The 22,608-nt window shown below is 44.2% G+C and overlaps 1 protein-coding gene across 2 annotated transcripts in view; it reads right to left on the reverse strand.

The window, feature by feature from the left end:
- zswim5 (zinc finger, SWIM-type containing 5) overlaps positions 1-22,608 on the reverse strand; it is a 39,866-nt gene that overhangs the window by 9,466 nt on the left and 7,792 nt on the right. For both annotated transcript variants that reach the window (XM_047806471.1, XM_027142771.2), the window contains exons 2-4: positions 3,497-3,853; positions 1,430-1,578; positions 897-1,047 (exon numbers count right to left, since the gene is read on the reverse strand). In XM_047806471.1, the coding sequence (XP_047662427.1) occupies positions 897-1,047; positions 1,430-1,578; positions 3,497-3,853 (657 nt within the window). The remainder of the gene's footprint in view (positions 1-896; positions 1,048-1,429; positions 1,579-3,496; positions 3,854-22,608) is intronic.

A 22,608-nucleotide genomic window follows, 5' to 3' on the forward strand; every position in this document is an offset into this window, starting at 1 on the left:
TCGGAAAACTAGAGCACAAGGGGAACGGAGATAAAGGGGCGACTGAAAAGATGAGAGAGAGGACAGAGAGAACAGAAAGACAGCCTGAGGCAGAGAGGAGGAGGAGAAGGAGGAGGAGGAGGAACGGCACTCTGCCTGCCTGCAGCGTTTTAATGGGACTTTAAAGTGAAATGGAAAAATGAGAAGCCAGTGTGTAATGGAGTAGGTGCTGGTGTGTGACTGTCAAACAGTAGAGCTGGAGAATTTTTACAAGCTCCAGACACACACACACACACACAGCTGGAGAAGTAGACCACTGTCATGACCACTTACTCGTATATGTGCATCGATCCTAATGGGACTTGGGCGTCCAATAAAAACACGAAAACACATAAATCTCCTCCCCTATTGGCTGACAGAATTATCATACAGCCAATCCGAGTGCTCGGTTTCACCTGAACTCGCATCATAGTGTGAACGTCATGTCGGTTAACACGCATGTCACCGTGTGTGAGGAGAAAAGGGGTGGAGCTCTGAGATCCAGTAGTTATTTGCAGGAAGCAAGTCTACTCTTGTAAATGGCCTGATCAATAGAAAGCAGGCTGAAAGAAAGGCCATTGATTTTGTGGCCATATTTGATGGCTAGCACTTCCTTTCACGTCAGCTGTGTCCACTGCTTTCTGACGCATGTCTACACTTTGATGATCTTCAGAGGTGGATGTGATTTAAAGTAAAGGCTAAGCAATAGTAATAGTAAACTAAACACAATAGTGTTTAGCACAATATATTGTGCTAACTGTTCAGCTAGTTTCTGCTCATACTCAGTCCAAGCTACCTTCACGCTATTTAATATCTTCAATACATCATGACATGTTTGACGGCATCTCACAGCGCCAGAGATAGAGGAGACGACTCACCTAGTTCGTCCCATAGCTGCCGACACTTGTCAGTCATCCCTGTGCCCTGCTGTCGCCATAGCGACAGGCGTGGGTCAGCCATAAACTGCTCTGTAATGAGGGTGAGCATGCGAGCTCCGTTCGAGTCCCGCATACGCAGCATCTCCCGCACCTATACACACACACACACACACACACACACACACACCATGAATAACACACACAAAAATATTAGTTTAAAGTAGGTTTGTATTTTTTCATCGATTATAAGCACATATAAATACAGGCTGATGGTAACAATGACCAAATTCATCAGCTAAATCTCTCTCTCTCTCACACACACACACACACACACACACACACAGGAAATAAGAGGCTGCTTGACATTTTATTAAAGCACATTGATTTAAATTGTCCTCACAGGATTTTATAGCACCATCATTTATCACAATAGCATCTTTAATACTGAGCACATCTTCCACTTAATGTGCCGACACACACAGACACACGCACACACACACACACACACACAGACACACACTAGCGTCTCTCACCTTGGCGAACATGGAGTTGAGCTGCTTTCCAGAGCCGTAGTAGCCTCCCTGTGAGAGGAACTGTTTGACCTGCTCGCGTACCTGCTCCTCATCCAGGTGCCAGCAGTTATCATCATCAATACTGGCTCCTGCCGTAGGGTCTGGGGCCCCTGAAACACACAAACACACAATATTTACCCCTTGAAGCATCCAAGACCTTTTGAATCAGTTCATGTAATGATGTGAGTGAATCTGAAACTCACTACTATAAAAAGTCCACTTCTGGACTACTGGAAAATAAATTGCTGCCATGACAGCCATATTGTTCGGTCACAGAATGCACCTCTGTTCTTTTTCTGTGTAACTAGAAAGTGACCCTCATGGTATTTCGCTCACACTTTATCGTATTTCAGATGTTCAGGCGATGAAACGTTTCCGTGACCGCGCTTAGATCAAATAACTCCAAAATACTCCAAAATTTCCAACCTGCAAAAATGCTCTTAAGGAGTGTTTTCCTTCATCATGCTTCTCTCCGGATAATGTCACACTTTCAGCAAAGAGCACACACCGATCCGGTAATAACAGGGGCGAGATGGAAAGCATTAAAGACCTCGCATTTCATCGCTTTATCACAAGAGATCACCGTTTCTAAGACGTAGGTCTATTTCAAATCGACTCCTGATCGGTGCGCTTTAAACACACACACACACACACACACACACACACACACACACACACACACACACACACACACACACACACACACACACACACACACACACACACCTTTTCTATACCAACATATTCACAAACAAACCCACAAAAAATGATCGATAAAAGAAGTTTTCTCTAAGTTGCATCACTAATGTTTCTACTTTTATGATTCATATCCACTTGTTAATTTAAGTTTACAAGGAAAGTTTTTCTTTTATAAGCTTCTTAATGCTTCTGATTACTCAGGATTGTTTCTATTTATATGTAAAAAAAAAAAAAAAAAAAGAAAGAAAGAAAAAGAAAAAGAAAAAAGTATTTGTTAAAAAAAAAAACAGCAAATTGTAAGTCATGGAAAATGTTTTTATAATTTTATTACCTGTAACTTATAGGTTGTTTGTTTTTCTATAATCTAGTTATAAAAAAGCCAGAAGAATATTTTAAATATGTATAAATGTGTATATAGTATCTGAGGAAGAGTACAAAACGAAAGAGATGACTAGCATGCAGACATGAAGAGAGAAAATACAGATTTATTTATTGAGAAGCTATTAACATTATTATTACTGTATTATTAACTGATTTTTTTTTAGCACGAGTTCTTATCAGCATTGGATATGTGACCATATTCCTGAAATTCCACCGTCACTGCTGAGCTCCTGGTGAGCGTCTGACAAGCACGCTAGTTAACTCGGACAGAAAGAGGGCACTTTCTTGGCAGGTTTTCGGTCATGTGAGCTGAGATCGACTTTAGTGTTCCACTGGAGGACAAATGAAGAGGAAGAGAAAGTCTGCTTTCCCTCATCTATCCACCTCCGAACTAATTCTGGGACCTGTGAGAGCTCGTGACGGCGTAACATAAACCGTACAGGGATATTTCAGCCTAAAGAGCCGCACTTGGCAGAGCTAAAACTAACACGGCTCCCCGATAGGGTCTTAAAACTAAACGCTTACGAGTTACGAGCAAACACTTAAAGACACTTCTAAAGAGAAACCAGTCACGTGACCGGATTCCTGGCAGGCTGCGTCCTATTTTCTAGATTCCCTGCTCATGCTGGATAGTCTGGCGAGTCACCGGGAAGAGCCCTGGCTGATCGTTAATGATGATGTAAGGCAGATGAGCACAGTACATACGTTAAAACCAGGCTTTTACGTACGGTTTGAAATGCTTTACTGTTTAGTCATGCCAGTGAAACTGCTTTAAATGTGTAAGTGCTCTCTCTGAACAAATTTCACTATTCAAATGCTTTTTAGATTTTCATAATATTTACCTACTCGAAGGCAAAAAAAAAAAATCTGCATCTGACAGTGGTAAAGGATGGAACATTGTAATGCCAGTAAAGCTGATTTGAATCTGTAAATAGATGTGATCCTTACCGTGCACTTGGTTGATCTCGGAGTTGGAGGACAGGATCTCGTCAGCGAGTTTCTGCGCCGTGGGCAGCACTTCGGTGTGATGCGCCGTGATCAGATACTGCACCAGTTTCTGCAGCTGGTCCCGGTTCATCTGGAAGAGCGTCTCGGAGATGGGCAGCCGCAGCTTCACCTGCTCGGCCCGCCGGATGCGATACAGCGACAGGGCCACCACGTGGGCGCAGTAGAAAATGTCGCGGTTGCCACAGCCGCATGTCACAGACGTGATCTTGCAACGGTCGAAGCTGATAGCCACGCGGTGTGTCACCTCTGGCTCTGAGTGCGTTGCCGGTTCTGTTACTGTTCCACTAAGGTGGAAACCTGAAGATACACACAGAGAGGAACAAGAATCTTGTTAACCACATGCAGATCAGAAGAAAATCCCTTTTTGCAATTTTTGATGACAATCATACAGCTGGAGAAAAGAAAATCAAGAGCATGCAATGTATGCTGGGTAAAATTACGGTTAACAAAATATATGCAAAGATACACAAAAATAGTCTATGTTGGTGTCTAACATTACACTTAACATTATAAGCCAAAACTAACTTTAGTCAGGAATAAAGGGGCAGTTTGTAATTGTTTCTTTCACACCTCATTTCAGGGCCATAGAAATACAACCATAATTCTGAAAGCCACTGGGTTTTAGAACTGCTTACCAAAGCGTGTTTAAGAGACGTCTGAAAATCAGATTAACATCAGGTTAAGAAAGACTTTAATGTCTTTAAACTTTAGCATTAAAGTCCCAAGTGCACCGTATGTGGTTACTGAACCCCTGCATGATAACCTGAGAGGGGAGGGTGAAGGTTTGAGAGGGGAGTAGGGCGTAATACAGCAGTTACCAAAACACCACCCGGGCTGTACTGATCTTACACGGTAATGGATTAAGGTCATCCAATCCTCTCTGAAAAAGAAAAAAAAAAAATCCCATGAGAGCCCAGAGACTCGTATGTCCTGGTAAGAAGGGGGGATACAAAAGGAAAGTAGATCCTCTGCAACCTTTAACCTCCATCTCCCCACAGGCCGGGGTCATGAATTCGTCCTTGGGGAGAGCATATTGAAGTTTTAACACACCCTATAAACCCGAGGCTGATGGGTAGGGGCGCTGCAAAGTCTCACCCCAAACAAGCCCCCAAGGATACGGGGGTTAAAATGTAAGGCAAATAAGGGTGCAGGGCTAAAAAAGGAAAGGAAAGGGTGTACACGGGTGGGCAGAATTGTTGCCAGGCTTTGACTGGTGAAATATTAATGATTGGGGCATGACAATGGGGTGGTACCACGAGGATTATAGTGTCACTCTAACCCTAACACTACACCATGGCAACCCAGACTGGTCTAACACAAGAGGTGGAGGATTACTGAAACATCAAGCCAAAAACCCACCCTGTTAAACACGCCGCAGGCGCTAATCTTATCCAGGTCTTAGCATAACACACAACAGGAAATGATGCCGGTTTAGGACCTTGTTTGGTAACATTTACTTGCTAACAATATTAAAGTATCTGATTCATCCCGAAATCTGACCTGTAGATATCGGTTAGCTTGAACGCAAGATATCTGCCAGCAGAAATTACTGATAGCAACAAATAAACTGACAAGGTTTTAGCATTAAAACAATGCTATGTCCAATTTCAGTGTAGCCTCTAGATAAACACAGAAGTCTATCTAAACATTTTCCCCATACACAGATTTATAGACTATTCTGGAAACTGTCGCACTTGCGCATGGACCAATGCATTAGACATCTAAAGAAGACAAACATCTTATACATACACTCAAAAAACATGTTCATGCACATTCGCCTACAGGTTGACGTATTGTGTGTGCCAACATCAAGTCTCGCTTTAGACCACCGTCTAACTACAGCTAGCAAAGCTGTCTTTAGCTGTGCCAAATCCCACAAAAGGCTTTTCCAGACGAGTTCTCCTAAGAAGGCGTCCTCCCCCGTCCCACCCCTCCTTGAGATTTTTTAGAAAACAAATCCGACGTCCAATTTACTGCCGAGCGCTTTCAGGCCGAGCCAGCGAGCGCTGAGGCACCTGATTAAGGCGAGTTTATGGTGATGTCTGTTTCCAGTTTGATAAAAGGCTGAAAAGGAGAGGGGCTAGCCTCGCTTCAAAGCAGATCCGTGCACAAACAAAGACGCACGAGACAAGAGCAGAAGGTGGTTTTACGGACCCGGGAGTTTCTTTCAGGCTAACGTACGAGCATTTAAGCTTTGTGTGGCCTTCATGCTGCGCCGAGAAGAACCGAGACGCCGCCTGTTAAAAAAAAGAGACAGAGAGAGCTAGAATGAAATAAAAGGAAACGCATAATGGCGAGATGCTATCTTTTTGCTAACTCTATAGCCGGCATTTAACAGCAAGGTTGCTAGATGAATACTTGGACAAAAACTTAGACTGAAGCTTGAAACGGCTCGGCTAACGCAGGTCACACAAACGTCAACGTGTTTTTCTTTTCAAAGTGTCTTTGGCCTTGGAGTGGACTGGGGATGCAAAATCGGACCATGGCGATAAGACAGGAAAACAAAGGCTCCGACAGTACTGCTTGCGATGAAAGAAGTTCAGAACAATATGTTTAAATATAAAGAGTATACAACGTGTGAATCTTTACAGCAAATTGATGTGACTAGAGAAATAAAACGTTTTTGGGTGATTCTGCTTCGGCAGAATAACAGGATCTCCGCTTTATCGCACTGTACTGTCGTTGATGATATTGGTGCCTCTAAGAAATACACCCGTGTTTTTTTACCCACAATTTACCCACAATATGGACATATAATTTTCTCTTGTGTATACAATGTCCATGAAATACGACCATTTTAAACCTTAAATTTCTGAAAAGAATTTCAGATTGCTGTTGCGTAGCATGTCATGGCTGTTCGGTTGTTGGAGATCCCTGACTAACCCACACACCTCAATTACAGGAACCCAGAGGTCCGTGACAATCAGCACAATCAGAGTACAGCACGGTCTGTTACAACAAAACCACCACCACTGTGCATAAGCGGTCACTGAGACGCTGTAAATCTGAAGGCTGAAGCTGAAGGCTGTAAGAGTAGAAAGTGCTCTACTCCAGCCATTCTCCAGCCTGCCTCCTCCTCCTCTTCCTCCTCCTCCTCCTGCTGTCCTTGCTGACTCCATTCCGCTAAATTGCTCTTTATCAGATACGCCAAGGGTGACTCAGGACTTCTCATCTGGCCAGCAGGAGGGAAAAACACCAGAGCGAGAAAGAGCGAAAGAGACAGGAGGATGGCAAGGAGAATGAAATTGAGACTGTGTGTGTGTGTGTGTGTGTGTGTGTGTGTGTGTGTGTGTGTGTGTGTGTGTGTGTGTGTGTGTGTGTGTGTGTGTATGTGTGTGTGAGAGAGAATGAAAGACTGTGACACTGCAAAACAAGCCAGAGAAACCTGCATCACTAGCCTCCTTAACATGGATGAATTCTCCACACACAAACGCGCGTGCACACACACACACACACACACACACACACACACACACACACACTTAACTGTCAAGCTTCAACACCCTCCATCAACCAGACTCCACTTCCATTACTTAAAGCTTGTTAAACATAATTCATCGTCACTACATACTAAAGTAATCAATACATTTTGTAAAGCCTCTAAGGCCCCGCCTCCTCGCTGAGACCGAATCACACAGGCCACGCCTCCATTCCCAAAAAGTGCTCTGGTAATAAACAAATATGTTACCAATACATAATACTTGAAGAGGGGCGGTTACTGCAAATAGACTATAAAGGGCCTCTTTTTCCTTTCAAAACAATCCTTTTCTGCAGTACATGCTTCACTATCATCATCTCCATGGCTGCTCTATTCACACTGCTGAACGCCAAGGCTGTGTGTGTGTGTGTGTGTGTGTGTGTGTGTGTGTGTGTGTGTGTTGGCTGCTTCCTCTACCAGTTCTTTTTGATCATCAGGTACCTGGCTGAAAGCAGGCCTCGGGCACAGATCAGACAAAGAAGAAAGAGAAATGGACAGAGAGAGATGGGAACAGGGAAGATGTCGTAAGCAGATGGAGTGCCAGTGTCGTTCACAATAAGCCATATAGTGTCAGCCTGGAGGAATAATGACACTGCTCCAGTGGTAATGTGGGTCATTGTGCTCACACACACACACACAGACACACACACAGGCAGGCATTCAGACTACTTGACTGGCTTGTTTAAGATACACAAGGCTGATTCTAAATGAGATGACGCCAGTGCTTAGTAAACAGTCCAATCAGGGGATGGTAAACTAAATCAGATGCACTTAGCATACAAAATAAAATAAAAATCGTTATAGGAATGAAGACAAAACAGTCATCAGGCGAATCCCCCTCCCCTTCCCACCCACAGCCTGGATCTAATCTCCATGCCACGCTGTAGCACTAAGCTAAGAGACTACAACATTGTAATCCAGCCACAAGCTAATTCCCGCCAAGCCACAATTATTATCCAACAAATCTATTCAAGACTAAGCTACTCACTGCATTAAACAGCTGATTAGCTGTTTAGATGATAGTAATGTTTTATTGTGGTCTACAGAATATATAGTGTTAGATGTACTACATATTTGTTATCGCTCTTTTTTTTTAACAACATATTGCAAAACTTCCAAGTCTTCATGGCTCATGGCATCCTCTCCAGGCCTGGTGTTCGATTCTAACAGTCATAATTAATCTATTGGCACTGGACACTAATTCTCAGGGCTAACAGTGTTGCTTATAGCAGGCCTGTCTATCAGCCATCTGTTTGTAGGGGGATTGTGGGGGCTGATACTACTGCAGGCAGCGGTGCTCATTGGGAAACAGGAGGAGAGGACAAGAAAGGAGATAGACACTACACACTCCCTTGGCACCATCTGCCGGCCTTCAAAGACACCCACGCAAATACAGATCAGCCAATAGCAACACAGTCCCACCCCTTAAGGCTACAGAGTCTTACCATGAAGGACTTCAAGGCCCCTCCTCTTCTCCAGTAGACCCCTCCCTTTGCCACCCTCTACCTCCCATCTGTCCCTGCAGCTATATGGTTAACACCGCATCCCCCCTGCTCCACCTATCTATCTCCACACAACAGACGCGCATACGCACAAAGCCACTCATTGAGGCCAGAGCCGGGCCCCAATGGCCACTTGGATAAAAGGCTGATTTGTTCATGACGGCTCCCGTACGCCAGGCCTTGCGCCTCATTTGTCATGATCAGCCGCAATTGATTTCTGATCCGAGGGCCTCGAGCGGCCTTGCTTTCAAGCCACTGGCATCTAACTCGTACCAGGCATGCGCCGTAGCTGCGGACGAAACACACAAAAGATGTAATTACACAGCAAACGATCCCACCCCAAAATAAACCTCTCACTGGAGTCCTAGATGGAGTCCAACTAAAGAGCTTTCTTTATCTTGTCACTAATAAACCTGCTGAGGGTTCGAAAAACCTGAAATGAAAGGAGACCTGGGGGAGAGAATGAATATGGAATATAGCAGGGTGATAGAGGGGAGATGTATCGCGCAGCCCATAAGAAGCATGTCCCACTGCAGATATAAGCGGACACGCTTCAATCGAAACGGTGCAACAACCATGGAAAAAGGGAGGAGGATATCCTTTCATTGTATTTCTGTCCCAAGGTCATCTTGCGTCTGCAATCAAAGGACGCTGAATATGCATCCAGGTCTTTTTCCCGTTGTGCTAATCATGGCTCTTTAAAACAGGAAGTGGAATGCTTGGTTAATTAGGTTTCAGTTCAGTGACACCTTGAGATCTACTTCCTTTTACACAGACACATTTAAATGAACACTCCCCTGACTGTATGCTTGCCAACTGACGGCAGACGACTGGAATGGATCAAGCACATCAAGGAAGTGGCCCGTCATCCAGTCTGCTCATGCGCTTCCTCCAGAAACAGACCACCACCGATTTTCCAGCCACAGGGTGTCTCACTTGTGTAAGAGAACCTGACAGGTCCTAAAGGTCACTTCTTCTGTGATAATCTGGTTCATTTGGTCCACAAATGGCCGCCGCTATCACTGGGTGTGCATCATAGGTCCATGGTGATGTATCTGTACAGCATGGCCTCCTTATCTTTATGACATGTTGGCCTTTTGCTGCTCATTTCCCCCCCAAACAGAGCCGGTATTAATATGTGATCGCGAACAAACCATCTGCTCGCCTGCAAATGACAAGCAGCAGTGGGGAAGGCACAATGGGCCTTTGGAGTGAGTTTCACAGGCTCACTCATTTTGCACAGCTGGTGGCACTACAGAAAAGATTTAAAGCTATATTCCCTTTACAAAGTTAAAACCCTTTTTTAAAACCATACAGCACAATATAAAGCCTCCATCTCTACTGGTAGCTTCCAATTACCTTTGCAGAGGTTTGCACCTCTTTAGCAAGCCTGGCTCTCTCTCTCTCTCTCTCTTTTAGTATGGTAGCTATCACGACCACCTTTGAGCTGGTCCGCTCCCACTGCATTCCAGCTTTTTAACTGTTCCATGCAAGCACTTTGGACTTCAGTCTACCCCGCAGCTGTAAAACAGGCACCAGAGCATAAAAACTACCTCGGAAACACCTAGAAGCCTGTACAAAGTTGTGTACTTTAACTTTACATCTACAAGGTTAGAAAAAGTCAATATGTGCCCAGGGCTTGTCCAAACATTTGCTAACGACTTTCTGAAAGTTAACTATTGTCTCCCACTCTCCCTCCCCCTGTCTGAGCATACACATGGTATCAAACTCATCGAGCCAGCAGGAAGAAAGTGGACCGTCTTAGCTGCTAGCATTCAAAAACTGCTTTGGATTTCGACAAGAGCATTGTTGATCACATTCACTGTGCATAAAATTCTCATAAACACAATTTTAACATATGGACAACAGAAAGATTTGGTTGATAAAGGAGGGGGTCGGGAAAGCGGACACACAAAGCGAGCATGCACAGCCCTGTTGAGACCCTGAAGGTGTGCTTTGCTTACACACTCAGCTGATGGCCTCTTCTCTAATTACCAACTCTCATCCCCCCTTCCTTTCTGTTCCAAACTTCTCAAGCTTCTCTATTGTCTGTGCCCGCCCTCCCTTCTCTCTCCCTCCTACAGCAGTGCCATCCAACCCCTGCGTTGTCCTCCATGCTCCCTTAATCTGTCCATGACCTGCTTTATTTGCCTCAGTCCCACTGTTCTCCGGGTTCCCACCCTCCTATTTTTTGTCTCTGCGGGTCCGTCTAGGCCTCGGGCTGGGATCTGGCTTGCTATTGTCGATGGCCAACAGCAGTGAGCAGGCGTCAGCTTGGAAGCAGGAGCTTGGAGGAGAAGACAAGAGGATGGCAAAGACATTGATGCCAGATAAAGTGACAAACTTCTATTGTAAAATGCATCCAAATATTCAATGTCTTGTTGCATTTTTATTTTATTTTTTTGACGTTCAAAAGCTAGGCAAGTACCATTAACTGAGGAGATAATTAGACCAGAGTGTTAGATCTTCTAGATATCTTAGTTTTGGTTAAGCCAGGGTAATTTTTAATTGTTAGCTGAATGGTTCAATGGTTGTGTTATGAAAACGCCCCATGCTAAATGCAGGTGACAATGGCATCATCTGGAACATCGAGTTCCATTTTGATGACTGTAGTATTTTGTTGACAAAAGCTTCTACCTCAAAGGAGTTATGGACAAAGTTAATGATGCAAGAAGATGAGTACCGAGCTGGCTACATGCTTACAAAGAGGTCCTTGTTCAACTGGAATCATCACATGCTCTGAAAGCAGTTTCCCGTAATCGGTTTCTCCCTTAGGCCATTTCTTGTCACATTCCAACCAATGCAAGCAAAAGCAGAACAAAGACTAAGACTGATTATGAAACGTATGTGTCCTTTTTGGGGAGCATCCCTCCCCTTCAGACACATAATCATATACGCATCACCTCCACACTAGCCCCACCCTTGCAGAGTTTTAATAAAACCCTAAATTTGGCCCAAGCCCCCATAATTGGCATGTCTTTCTCATCTAATAAAGTCAGCAGAGCAAGACAAAGCTGCTTTGCAACACCCGAATGCATGTGTGCAGATGGTCCGCTGTGCATCAGCCATAATAGCTGATGTCATCTCTGCGCCGGCGCACTGAAGAAGGAAATCTATTCATTAAGGGGTTTCATTGTCACAGCTTACTGACCTTTTTCATTTCTGCCAGCCATGTGTGCAACCATAGTGAGGTTCCGCACTAAAATATTAAGACCAAAGGGAATTTCTGAAAATGCTGACTGATAATCTGGTCAGGCGCATTTCTAAAACTTAAGCTACTCAAAAAGAAACACCACCTTATTGCAACTAAGACTTATCGGAGTCGTGCATTCATATGCACACATGTGCATGCATACTGAAGAATGGGAAATGCTCTGTAAACAATGCTACACAATGCGCCTTCGCTGGGTTCTGTGCACAAAGAAAGGCCTTTTGCCAAGCAGCCATTCATTCAAATGGCCCTGGAGCTCTCCAAAGAGCAGCACGCTAATAACAGCTCTTCTCTACGGCAAGCCAAGAGGGACCCACAAGGTCACATCTTTAAGGAGGCTGGCTTTCTTTTGAATAGGATGATTCATCGGCCCTGACCAATCAGAGTTCAAACAAACTTAAAACACTGGAAAATATCTAAAATGGCAAAAGTACCAATGAAGCCGGAGTAACGTCTCTTTGTACAAGAATCAAAGACGTGTGTTTATAGTGACAGACAAAAGGTTACAGTGTGGCAACGGTGAAAGCACACAATGCAGTCCAACAACCTTGCATTCCCGTCAAAGCTCCTACAATGCACAATTACACCTCGTTTATGCTTTATGAGGCTGCAGCTGCTTTAAGTGCCTGGACACTCATCCGCAAGGTTTAAAAGCAGCCTTCGGCCTCGGCGTTTCGAGGAGCTTTAGGACGGTGAGGGCCTGCCATACAATGGCAGCTTGATTACCAAGTACAGCTCCTTCTCTGTGGAGTGTCAAAAGGAAAAGGCCATCTGAAAGTCACTTAAAGCCAAATTATGCAGATTTAAGCACTGCTTTTAGTAAGCAGGGACAGCGGCATGAATATTCACGCTCTCAACTCAAAGCCAGCTGTGAAGGACAAGGAAAGAAGAGACAAAGTGGAAGGTGGCTGATGAACCTGTAAGAACCTTTGAACAGGACGACCCTATTACCTCCGTAGGGAATAATACAGGACAGTCACTTGTGGGGTTTTCAGCCATCTGTTCTTATGCTAATTTAACAAGCACATAAGAAACCGATTGTCACTGGAGGTGGAAATAGCTGCCGTACTGTACGAGTAAATGCAATAAAATGTGATGAAAAGATTTTTTTGACAGATAAATAATACTTCCAGTGATTTCCAGGTTCTCAGAGACTGACTGACTCTGTGGTTACATCATCCTGTGCTGCCCTCTGAAGAAAGATTTTTTTTTGGAACTCTGCTTTAAAATGCCACTGCGTTTGGATGGAAAATATAAATAGTGACATTGCAAAAATGCAACAAAACAGCTGGTGTGGCTACACACGACAGCGACAAAGTAGTCAGCTCAACAAATTTCATTCTCCACACCAAGGTCGTCAGTATCCCAAAGCCGTAACTTGGCACGAAGAAGAAAAGCAACAAAACAAAAGCCTGGGCTATGCCAGCTGGCCCTGGTGCGACGACTTTGGAAAAGGCTAATATGCCAGGTACCTTACATATAGGAAGAGAGGGAGAATAACTTTGCTCTTTCATTCAGTCGTGAAGGAGAAGCCTGATGCCCCTCATTGGCCTGCACTGCCAGGGGAGTGTGGTATGTGTGTGTGAGGTGTGTGTGTGTATGCTTTTCCCTGCCTGGGATTAGAGGACTCAGCAGGGCCTGGCAGACCTTAAGGCAAACATTGGGCAGTCCAGCAGCAACACGCTCACACACTTTCACACAGACCATGCTGGCCCATTAGCTCGTGTGCCATGAGGGAGAATGGAATTCTACACACCCTGAGCTGAAGTGCACTGAAGGGCTGGGCCACGGGGTTTCCTGTTACCGTGAAGAAAAGGAGTGCATGGACACACACACACACATAAGAAAAAATACACTCTTTAGAATTTTGCTCTGTGTGACTGCAGCCGGAACATTCTGTGATAATGAAAAACAGGAGCTGTGAAAGGCACCTTTAATTGCTGAGGTAAATGCGGAGAAAAAAAACAAAACAATCTCTTAGACAGGAGAACATTCCAGAAGATCCAGAACACTAGGCATACCCAACACAAGAGCAGATTAAATGTCTTAAAATATCTTCCTCTGGGGAAACTTGGGAATTTTTCTGTGTAGGAGCTTTAATCACCAAAATATTTCCCCATTAATCATAGCAGTGATGGTTCAGTCAGGCAACTAATTAAAACAAAGCAAGCTGTGTTACAGACTAACAGACTAGCCTGCGCTAACATAAACTGAGATATTAATTCTAAATTAAAGGAATAACATTTAGTATAATGGCAATTTTATTATGGATAAACAGGTGACAGGCAAATGAATGTGTTGAGAACCAACGTTAGCTAGTTTCGTTAGCTAATTCAAAGCTAAATCAATGTTAGCATGTGAACATTAAATGAGAACTGATTAAGATATTACCTAGTTAAATGTTAGCCTGATACATAATCGATATCAAAACAATGCAGAATGGTTTCTAGTCTAATCATAAAGCAGAAAGCATTCAACAAGCAACTAATATCAAATGTGAAAAGAAAATTAATCTAGCTACTTTTCTTACTAAATGCTACTAACATGGCAAGTCTCCACTAGAATATTGACAATTGATTGGCTATGTTATAACATACTCCTTTACATGTTATTCAAAGCACTAAGTAATAAAGTCGATAGTAATACAGACGCACTTTCAGTAAGATCACAGTGGCTTTTGTTTTCATATTTGCGTCAGAGCCCGCCTCCGCTTTAAATCACGCTTCCAATCAGCATCGTTTACTCTCCAAAAAAAAAGAGTAAGGTTTCAAAATGCTACAAGTTAAAAAAAACATAATCCTCTATGGGAAAGAAGAATGGAATGCAGTGATGCATCTATTTGTGTTGCTGATTTTACAAGTCTTGAGAAGTTCTGGTTTGGCAACTGAGCAATGGTTGCTATCCATGTGCATGTTGAGACAGGGTCCCGGGATGCCCCCTATGAAGGGCCACGTGCCAAACATAATGACCCTCTCACCACTGCCTCTGCACTGTGGAGACAGCAGGAAGCCTGTGTATGTAACTGTGCGTAAGGCGGTCCAATGGAATGCATTACTCAAATTCCATGGGCTAGCCGCCTCCCTCACCAAGGCAACAAAAAGAGGAGTGTTTGGACTTTGAGTTGGAGTGTGTGTGTGTGTCTGTGTGTGAGTATGTGTATGTGTGTGGGTGGGTGGGTGTGCAAACGAGGGGAAGAAGGAGGGAGAAAGACATCAATGGAGAAACTGGGAACCAAGCCAAACTCCAGGACTTACTATAGTAGGAGAGAGAGAGAGAGAGAGAGAGAAACACACACACAGAGAGACAGACACACACAGAGAGAGAGAGAGAGAGAGAGAGAGAGAGAGAGAGAGAGAGAGAGAGAGAGAGACAGAGAGAGAGAGCGAGAGAGAGACAATACGAGCCTGATGTCTCACTGAAGGTGAGGGCAATTCAATTACAAGAGGAGTCGAAGGTGTGAGCAAGCCTCTCGTCTCTCCAGGGGACAAGGTGAGCATGGACATCAAATAATATCTACACAGGAAGCGGACACAGCATGTTGCAACGAAAGACGGGACAGAAAGCGAAAGCAGCAGATAAGACAGAAGGAAAGAGAAGAGCAAGTATTTTGAAAGGAAAAAAAGAACAAAACTCTGACTAATATAATCCCCTCGGATGAATCCTAGCAGGATGACATTGTTGCATCCTAGCACACACTGAGCTATTTTTCCTTCAACAGCAGAGTTGTCAGTCAAATACCAAGCACACCCAGGGTGTCTGGACAAAACAAGTTGCAGAAAAAAAAACAAGATCCCTAAATGAAAAACTTGTTTTTTTCCCTTACAAGTTGGTCAAGACAAAACGGACAGAGCTTCCTGTCGAATGAGACCAAAGCCGATCCTTAATCAGAACCTGCGAAGCTTGTACAGGATGATTAGGTTGTCTATAGCTAGCTCTCTGAATCCTAAGCTTGTTAGAGCTACCATAAGCTACCTAGCCTTGAATAGGTGATCTGACAAAACAATGAGCTGTTTAACAACCAGGTCAAGCACACAAATTTCTCAAACAGGCCCCATCATCACGGCCATATACATCAGCCCTCGTTTACATCCTCAGATGGTCATGTAACAATCCTAGTGGCAGTGACAAATTTCTGTTGCCTTGAGCGTATGCCAGGGATTACCTTCAGCCAGGGAACCAAACCCGCAAACCATATGCATCCAAAGTTTATTTTCTTTAATCGTTAGTCTCTACTGTGCTAAGTGCAGTAAAGTACATCCATCAGTAGCAAGGCTCAGTTGGACCGCACAGACCATTAGTCTCGATCTGGTCTCTGATTATGTGGACAGAGTTTGAGTTATAGGCGCAACATTGAGCTCTGTTCCTACGGGACATGGGCATCAATCTTGGTTTGGGCTCCGTTTGTGTGTCCTTGAATGCCCGCTCGAGGCAGAAGTTTGGTTTGTGTTGAGGATTTAATCAAGTTTCTACAAAGGGTTTTTCAGTAATTTGACCTCAGGAATCGTAAGCACAACCCGGGCTCTTTAAACCGATTATCTCAAAGGGATAAGCAAAAATGAGATACGACATTTTCAATATTCTGCCGTTCACGCTATGCGTTTGCGTGTGTCCGCACACCGGGGGTGGGGGTGGGGGGATATGTTACTCATTTACAAGGCTCTTTCTTTTTAACTTGCCCCGGGATGAGGAAAGGGTTTAATCAGCATGAGAAGGCAGATCTATCAGATATGCTAATCAGAGATCTTACCTGAACAAATACCCTAAAGAGCAGGCTCATCCATCTTAATTGGGAGAAACCTCGTTAATAATGCAGAGGGTTTGGGAAAGAGGTGTTAATAGAGGCGCGGGGGGAGGGGGGGGGGTTTCGGTCTCATCACAGAGGGAACTAAATAGAAATAATGTTGTTCAATAGGAAGTCTTGGGGTGTCTGCAGGTGCGCGTCAGTGAGGTAATCTAGAGCTTTCTCAGAACAATTCATAAGCATTCTTCCAGCAAAATGCCCAGAAAAATTGTATTTCACGGTATCTTGTCAAAAAAAAAAAATTAAAAGAAATTGACAAAACAATCCTCTACTGTCAAGTACGACATCTTGCAAAGGAATACCAAAGAGAATTATCTCTGAACCAGGCCTGCATTCAGCCAATACACTGGAACACAATCCTTCCTAAGTGGAGTGAAGAGCAAGCTTTGAACATGAGCATAAAGCTTGCACAGCACAAAGGGGCTTCTAGGTTGTCAGCGGAGGCGAATGGAGGGCCAGTTGTCTATTGTGCCGTTCTTTTGGCTTCAAAGCCCGGGTGCGTGTTTATGACACATGCACCATGTTTGAATTGGGCTGAACTCTGAGACAGGAGCACCCGAGGGAAAGGAGGGGGAAAACCCCAGCAACACAAACACACACACACACACACACACACACACACACACACACACACACACACACACACACACACACACACACACACATTACTTATGTAAAGAAGTTTATTCTCCAGACAGGAAAAACTGAAATAAGATCTGGCATCATCCGTTTTTTTGTTTTGATTTCATCTTTCAAACTTTTCATCTCCTTGCTGTAGTTTGCAATTCTGTAACAACATGTGAGAAAGTGAACCACTCACGAACTGCCTTCCCTAAGGACTGAGGCTGCCAAGAGACCTGGCAAGGAAAGTTGGGGTCTGAAGCATAGAAGTGACAATTGAAGGGTTCTGATGACATGGTGTTCTGGGACTACTTGGGAAGTTCCCATTGCAGCACTTTTGTAATAATCAGTCAAGCTCCAACCTCCTCGATTTACATGCCATCCTGGAACCTGCTCGGATAACACAATGGAGTCTAGTGTTCGCGACAGGTTAGTCACCCCCAGTGCTGACTGAATAGCTAAGCCAGGTGCTGCTAACCACATTCACCTTATAGATCATCTCTAGGGCTTTGTCGTTCGTTGTCGTTGGCTCACATACGCCGTCGTTATTACTTCATACTATTTTTTCATACCTTTTATCTTAAGAGTGACCGATCACAATAAAAATTGACTGAATCATCTGAAAGAAAGTATGACACAGGTGATGCACCGAAAGGAGACCACAGAGGAAGTGCTTGCTGCTGTAAGAGAAAGAAATATGAGGCTGACTTCCTGTGCAGGCGCTGCTTTTGATGGAAACCACATGCAGCAAACACCCACTGGGTAAAATTATGATTCAATGCAATGGCTGATGCAGTTCTATTTGTAACAGAGTTCAGGGACTCCCGAAACTATGACTAGTATCTGCCAAAGACTCCTTGATGGCCCATAGCAAACATGACACATCTGTCAGGAAGAACATACGAATTGGTTCCGATTCAACTTTGGGGCACTGCGGCTGAGGTGTGAAGAGTTTAGTTTAAAAAAGCTAGACAACTTTTTATGGCAGTGCTCACACAGTTAAGACCCTTTTCCATGTTGGACCTAGAATAGTAATGAGAGTGCGAGGTTCCAATCAAACTGAATTATCCCAGAAAGGCCTCTTCAATCACCCACTGATTTGCCCTCTCCCCACCTCCAGTTCTTTTTTTCCTCCAATCCCCCTCACTCACTCGTTCACTCCCTCCCTACGCATAAGGGAAAAAAAAGCCTATGATGAAAGATACTGGTCATGAATATTCCTTTAAATCACTCTCTAAATGAAACCTTGGAGGCAGGAGCACACCTGTTTCCAGACTGCAGAGCGCAGGCACCGTGATGAGACCTGGCCAGAGATGCTGGCTTTCATTAGGAAACCCTTACGCTTTCCCGTCACAGCCACAATGACCCACCATTTACCAGCTGATGAAAACAAATTGTGCAGCAGGCGCGGGTCAGTCGGTTCCGAACACATCCATTACTGAGTAATATCTTTAGAATAGTAATAAGCTTTGTGAAGAAGCAAACATTAAACTGCGTCCACCGTGACAACCTGCGCAGTCGAGTGGTTCGGGTGTGTGCTTGTGTAAATGAAGTCTTCGCAGGGCTACACAAAGAAGACGTGGACTAATGCTTCGCTTTATGAGAGGCATTAATGGCATGAGATGCATTTCTATCAAGCAGCTCAGCGTTACTTGTCTTACTGCAAATTTTTTTTTTTTTTTGGCCTCTGGATACATCTTGCCTTTCAAAACTTAACTGAAAGACCTTTGGTACATACAGAAGAGAAAAAAACCTCCAAGGCTGATGAGACTTTCTGAAGGAATCTGATCAGATAATGTTTAATTGCATCTTTCATGGGCTGTGCCTTAACGCCACTGTAGCCGGCTTGTTTTTATCTTTCAGATAAGCCGGCGTACTTTCAAAAATGCTTATTGCTCCCTAGTTCTGAAGAGAATCTAGATCATTCGAATTTAAAACGAAGTAGACAAAACAGAAAACTCTATGCAAAATTGTGTTGTTTTTTTTTCATTTGTCGGCAAACTTTTTATCAGCTAAATGAAAAATCCTGTGGTGAACCTTAAATCAAAGTCAGTCTAGAGACCTTATTGATAACATGGCCTTGAATCGCTGCCGTTGGATCGCAAAAGATAAAGATGATAAACGGGAGTTGTGGGGGGGGGGGGGGTTTGACTGTAAGAAGGCTCCTGAAGACTTCCTGAGGACATCGGACATTTATCTTCTTCTTGACTCACGTGGTTCTTATTTTAAAAGACCTCAAGATCACAAAGAGCATCCTAAATAATTCTTTGTGCTTGAATAAAACCCGACGGCAGCACAATTTCCACATCCTGCAGCACACCATTAGTTAGAAAGGACCATATCGATCTAAAGAACTCTTGAGGAACCCTTTTTATTTCTAAGCGGCACCCATGCTGGGAAAGCACGAAAGGGACTCTGTACTCTGTCGCTCTCTTCTTACGCTCTTTCCTACGGTCGCACAATGGCTGCCCCATACGCTCTGATCCTGTTACAGCATGACAGGAACACAATCCCATTTAAGAGCACCCCAACCCCACCCTTGGCCTATACATCTGCATGGAGCATTTGGAGCATTGTTTTCTCCTTTACACATGACTCCGGCTGCCCGTCAGGACAGGTGATGGAAGATGACTGCTGTGGCACGTCCATACGAGGCACTAGGACAATGTGTAAACTATGGGACTGGATGCCACGTTGCTTCAGTATGGATGAAGATGCCGAGCACAAAGCGAGTCAATTGATTATTGTGGCTTCTGTGTAACACGGACGGCTAAAACTATTAGAGCTACCGTTTTTCAGAAGAGAGCTGGAGTCTGCTGTCTGTCGCTGAGGGACTGCTGGCTGTCGCTGATGTAATGAATTGGATTTCCACTGTGATTTGGGAAAGGAGGGGTTTGGTGGACTTGTAGCGAAGTTGCAAGGGACGTTCGGATGTTTGGGGTTGTGTGTGTGTGTGTGTCTGTGTGTGTGTGTGTGTGTGGACGTATAGCCCCATGGCTGCTGCCTATATTAATCAAGCTGGAGAGCCAGAGGGAGGTGTGAATATATGTGATGGTGGGTGGGTGGAGGACAGACGCGAGAGCAGGGGCAGCCCCCTCTCTGCATGTCTGCTCACCCTGATGTGTTGACTGTCAGCCCCCCAGCCCCGAAGTCAAGGAGGCCTCCAAGACTAATGAGGTGTCTCTTTCTGTCTTTCCCTACATCCACGCTCGCCCTCTCCACTTGCTAGTTATTTACTCCACCTTTCATGTGTCAGTCTGATTGTTTTCTTGCTCACCCTCATACCCTCCCTCCCTCCCTCTGTCTGTCTGTCTGTCTTTCTTTTCCTCTCCACCCGTTTTCCCGCAGTCATCTGTTCCTGCGGAAAAAGGAAAAGCGAGTGTGTAATGGGCCATATCAGTGTGAGCACTGCTGGCAGATAGGGCTGAAATTGAAAGGGCATAAAGAGAGCCAGGACATAGAGAAAGGCCTATTGATATTTATATTGTACTAGCCACACTGCTAGCCACTCACACCATCCTTAGTTTTATCAATATTTCATACAATACAGAGGAAGGCGGGGTGACGTGCGTCCTCTCCGAGTAACACTGGGGTATGAAATGTGGATGCTTCATGAATAGCCTTTTCATTATTTAGGACTCATGTCGTTTTTTTTTTTTTTTACTCCTCTCATATGCTAGTGCTGACAGACACGAAGGCCACGATGAAAAGACTTAAACTTTAAACCTAATCTGGTATAATGGAGAACCGGGCCACATCTGCATCAACACACACACACACACACACACAAAGATATTGATTTCACCTTCACTCAAAGCATTGAAATATTAGCGCTACTTATTTCTGATGCTACGTGCCGTCACTGATCTCAGGTTTTCGCACTTGGCTCGTCTTATGAAATCGAGACTGTGTTTTTTCCTGTTGAAAAATCTCATTTGACAGAGCGACAAGCTGAACGTGCAGTTTGAGTGTGAGCTTGTGCAGAGGTGATGAAGCAGGAAAACTGCTGCTTGTGTGGTTACAAAGAAAGAGCGAAACCTTCCACATATATCTCTCTCACACACACACACACACCACAGTTTATAGTTCTTTGTCAAGCTGAACGTCTCGCAAAAAACCATGACTCACCAGAGATCTGAAATCAATCATCATAACACTGCTGGTGAATAAGTGAATATGTAAGAGACGCATTTCCTGAACACTTTTTTGTCATGATTCATCCACTACACATTTCACCCAACAAATGATGGACTTCCGAGATGTATAATATTAAAAAAAGATGCATCATCGTCATTATCATTATCAACATAATCTCCCTGTCCTTTGTCTAGTGTAACAAAATGCATCCACTTTAACAGACATTTGGGAGGTTTCATTTTTTGTACACACTTCTCATGTCTCGCTATTCTCACCTAGCGACTCAGTCGGTGTCAAAACAGACACTCGGGAGTAATCTGCCCGATCCTACAGCTCTACAGACTTCACATTAACACTCAATTATCAAGATTTCATCCGTTCACACATTTGAGACCTGTTCTGATGCTAGCATCCATGCGACTTCGACTAAGAGCGAGTGCTTCGACGTTGCCAGCGTGGCCACAACAACCCCTTCGAAGAAAAGGGGCCCTGAGGTGCCTCCGAGGCGAAGCCGCTAATGTGCGTTTACCTCAGGGTGGAGGTGTGTGTTTAGCTTTTAAAGACCAAACTGGTTATCACACGTCAACATCAGCAGGTAGCTTCACAGAGACGTGATGAGAGACTGGTTTGGCCTCATTTTCTCTCTTAATATTTTTTAAAGCACAGGGCCCCATCCTGAACAAAAGCCACCTTCATTTTGAGCTCAAATTCGAGGCAGCGAGCGTAAAGAATCCGGATGTTAAAATAAAGGCTGATTTAAAATATTCGCGACGAAACTTTGCACGAAAGCTGTAGAGGCTTTAGCGGCTTAAACGGTGTCTGTGTTCGTCACATAAAGTGCGATGTTGAATCTTAATTAATAGAGGATTAATTAAAATGGCTCATCCCCTTAACACTTAACCAGTCGCCTTTACACGTCAGTTAGCAAGCCTCTTGGACGTCGTGTTGGCTTTTTAAATATTCATGAAACGGAAGCCCTTCACCATCTGTGTTTAACGCTGCAGCAGCGCTACAGAACCTATAGAACGTGACAAAGATACCAAAAAAAAAAAAAGATTATTATACTAACAACAGGCACATCGGTCGACCTGCAAACGAGCTGCGATTGTCTGACACACAATGAGAAATGCGTGTGGATTCGAACCTGATCCACCGAGCCCAGGTGCTTTGCATGGCTCTTCTGAGTACACGTTAAATGCAGCCTGCGTTAAATGCACGTCTAAAACAGCCGTGCGGCATTTGCATAGAGGTTTGCACAGCACTAACTGCCATTGACTGAGGCCCTTTTCCCCTGCTTTTGCC

The sequence above is a fragment of the Tachysurus fulvidraco genome, chromosome 22 (assembly GCF_022655615.1).
Source record: "Tachysurus fulvidraco isolate hzauxx_2018 chromosome 22, HZAU_PFXX_2.0, whole genome shotgun sequence".
Taxonomy (NCBI): Eukaryota; Metazoa; Chordata; class Actinopteri; order Siluriformes; family Bagridae; genus Tachysurus; species Tachysurus fulvidraco.